The following is a 3,738-nucleotide window of genomic DNA, read 5'->3' as shown; positions in this document are numbered from 1 at the left end:
TGAGACATGGGGATTGAAATGAATTTGAGCATTTTTATATGTATGCATGTAAATGTCTATCAAGTGTAATTAATCAACAATGAGAATAGGCATGGGCAAGTTGTTGAGGCCCCGACAGAAAATTGGGTAGATATAAAAGTTTGTGAACCATCCAACAACCCATTCTTGATGATTCTTCTAACCCTAACAAAGCATTTTCTTAGTTAGTGCAATTAATTAATACTACAACTTCAAATAAATAAAATATAAGATAATATTTTGCAGATGATATATCTATGAACCTACCTACCTATATACATATATATCCAAAGATTGAATTGAAGTAGCTAGCTGGCTGGCTTGGGCATGTATATTACCTTTACAAACCTTATCCCCATGACAGTACGTTCTTAATTTCAATGGCCGACATGAAAGAGTAAAACTTGTTAAATAAAGCAACTGCTTTCACTTGTTTTACTTTTAGGAAGAAGCAAGCAATTCCAAACTGGTTAGGTTGATTACCTATGCAAACACCAAAAGAAGAGGAAGTAAAAAAGAAAAGAAACCAAGTGGCGAGGTTAAGAAGTAGTAAATTCAATTAACGTTGTGAAACTGATGTATTAATCATTTGAAGATTGACTATTCATTATGAATTGAAATGTTATAATTGGTGTCCCAAGATTTGATCATAATTTGTTGCGAGATTGTGGCTATAATCTTCAATTTGTCTTGTTGTTGAAATTGTCCCTATCTCACGTTTTACAACTTTTATAATTACCAAAAAGTAGGATTATTAGCAAGCATAGGTGTTCAAATGTGATTCACGGCTTTATTTCACCGTATGAAAATTTTTATTTTGTCCATTCAAATGCAACAATGATGTCCGGTATTCTTTTTTTTTATAAAAAAAGAAAATAAATAATAATTTGGACCAAGTGATTTCTGAATTTATTACATCAATAGAATAACCGGGGATCCTTGGATAGTTTGGTAAATATTCCATATGCATAGAGATGATATATGATGATAAGACGGGGGGGCGTAGCAGACAGAAAGGAAGGCCAAGCTGTTAACATTAGTTTTGATTAATAATTTTATCCATAAAGTCATGCCTGGAGAATCTTGCTCCAAATCTTTCACAGTTAGACAACCAAATATCCCACATGCCTTACTCCCCAATCCTCATCATTGTTAATAATAATCTTTATCACTCTATCCCTCCTCATTTTTGCAAAACTTAGTCCATTTTATAATTAATACCCATGTTTATTATTCCATAATTTAATTTTCAAATATTTTATTTATTTTTTTCTCTTTCTATTATATAAACCCCTTAGAGCTCTCAATCTCCCTTGTGACCAAACAGAAAAAGAAAATGGGATCATCATCGGTTCATGTAAATGAAGCTACAATTGTAACTCCATCTGAGCCAACACCTACTGGAGTTCTCTCTCTCTCAGCTGTTGACTCTCAGCTTTTTCTACGTTTCACCATTGAATACCTTCTCGTCTATAAGCCTCACCCTGCTTCTGACCCACGCGCCACCACAGCTCGCCTCAAGGCTGCTCTAGCCAAAGCCCTGGTTCCCTATTACCCACTGGCGGGTCGAGTCAGGGCCAGCTCTGCTGATGCTTCCACCGGTCTCGAGGTTGTTTGCCGAGCCCAGGGTGCTTTGTTCATCGAAGCTGTCTCCGATCTTAACGTTCACGAATTCGACAACGCTCCACGCTTCGTCACGCAATGGAGGAAGCTCTTGTCCTTCCACGTCGCCGATGTCTTGAAAGGGACCCCACCACTTGTCGTCCAGCTGACCTGGCTAAAAGACGGCAATGCTGCCCTTGGTGTTGGCTTTAATCATTGTCTTTGCGACGGTATAGGCAGTGCTGAGTTTCTCAACTCCTTCGCTGACTTTGCCTCCACGAGTCAATCCAAGTTCCCTCCCAACCCCATTTGGGATCGCCACCTGCTAAACCCACCACCGTTTAAGCCATCAACAGATAACAACAACAGCTCATCGAGTCACCCCGAATTCAACCGAGTTCCAGACCTTTGCGGGTTCATGTCTCGCTTCTCCAACGAAAGACTCGTCCCCACCTCATTCATTTTCGATAAAACGAGTCTCAACGAGTTGAAAAAGATAGTTTTTTCCACAAGCAGAGTCGGGGAGTCAAATTATACGTCATTCGAAGTTCTCTCAGCGCATATATGGAGGAGTTGGGCTAGAGCTTTAAACTTGCCTTCAAATCAAATATTAAAGCTTCTATTCAGCATCAACGTTAGAGAGCGAGTGAAGCCGAGTCTGCCCAAAGGGTATTACGGAAACGCGTTCGTGTTAGGGTGCGCGCAAACCAGCGTGAAAGACTTGACAGAGAAGGGGTTAGGGTACGCGGCAATGCTGGTGAAGAGAGCGAAAGAGCGAGTGGATGGGGAGTACGTTAAATCGGTGGTGGAATCAGTGAGTCAGGAGGGGGTGAGCCCGGACTCAGTAGGGGTATTGATACTGTCGCAATGGTCAAGGCTGGGACTCGAGAGGGTTGAGCTGGGAGGGATGGGGAAGCCAATTCATGTGGGACCCATTTGCTGTGATCGGTATTGTCTGCTTTTGCCGGTTTTTAATCAGACGGATGCCGTGAAAGCGATGGTGGCGGTCCCCACAACTGCCGCCCATAGATATGAAGATCTGCTCAGGAGTTTCAGCTCTTGAGGACCGCACTGGATTTTGGCCCATTCATTGACTTTTTGTGTAACTATTAACTTTTGACATTATTCAAAAAATTTTCCTTGCCTTCTTTCAACGGACTTAATTCACCAATATCGACCCTAATCTCATTTACAAGTAAGAACGTAAATATAAAAAATAAAAGGATTATTAGGGTTGTTTTGCTGTTTATAAATAAAATATTTATATATTTTTACAATTAAATAATATTAGTTTTAACAATAAAATAACCTTTTGGTGGATCTAAATTAGATATATTTTCATCTTTCAAATACAAAAAATTCTTATCCAAAAATAAAAACCACAAAGTATTGTTTTTTTTCTTTTCATATACATTTATTATTATATTCGTAACTCGAAGGGTTACATTTGAATGTTGGAACATTTTTCAATGTGATTTGTTTTATTTCCTAACCTTTAACATAGGGCAAAGGGGAGAATATTTTGGAAGAAACACCAAAGTTGAACAATAGAGACATCATAATCTCTTTGGATTTGCCATGTGCAACACTTGTCAACCAAATTAATGTAAATTCAATTTCTTCAAAACCAAAAAACTTTAATAATTTGAAAATTCTAGCTCATGAATAAGACAATTCAACCTTTTTGGCTTCTATTTTATCATAATATATCGATTATTCATTTTATTGTTAATTGTGATTATATTTGTATACATATATTTCTTTTATAAGTATACGTGTAAGTTTTTAAATATCAAATATTATTTTATCTTAATTCGACTTGATTGATAATTAGATCAGTTGGTTTAAATATAAGGGTTGAACTTATTTCCGAGTAAATTGTTGAATATTGATAAAAGATAGAACATCGAGAGAAAAATTTAACGATCTAGTTAGAATTTTGAACGTCACATTAGCTACTGAAGTGATTCTCCCTTTAAACCATCACAAATCACACTTCACACTTCACACTGTCATTCATTTAAATATGTAAAGTCCTAAACTTATGCTTACCATATATAATTCGTAAATTAATTTTTTAACAAGTAATAGAATATTTTAAAAATTATATTTGAAAGG

The 3,738-nt window shown here is 36.8% G+C and overlaps 1 protein-coding gene across 1 annotated transcript; it reads left to right on the top strand.

The window, feature by feature from the left end:
* The first annotated feature begins 1,086 nt into the window (after positions 1-1,086).
* Positions 1,087-3,309, top strand: LOC107957320 (alcohol acyltransferase 9). The gene has a single exon (XM_016892824.2). It carries the CDS (start codon positions 1,355-1,357, stop codon positions 2,681-2,683), a length of 1,329 nt encoding a protein of 442 aa, XP_016748313.1. The 5' UTR covers positions 1,087-1,354; the 3' UTR covers positions 2,684-3,309.
* Positions 3,310-3,738: the final 429 nt, after the last annotated feature.

Source organism: Gossypium hirsutum, chromosome A05 (assembly GCF_007990345.1).
Source record: "Gossypium hirsutum isolate 1008001.06 chromosome A05, Gossypium_hirsutum_v2.1, whole genome shotgun sequence".
Classification (NCBI taxonomy): domain Eukaryota; kingdom Viridiplantae; phylum Streptophyta; class Magnoliopsida; order Malvales; family Malvaceae; genus Gossypium; species Gossypium hirsutum.
The sequence above is the reverse complement of the archived record's forward strand: the minus strand, read 5'-3'. Positions and strand labels throughout refer to the sequence as shown.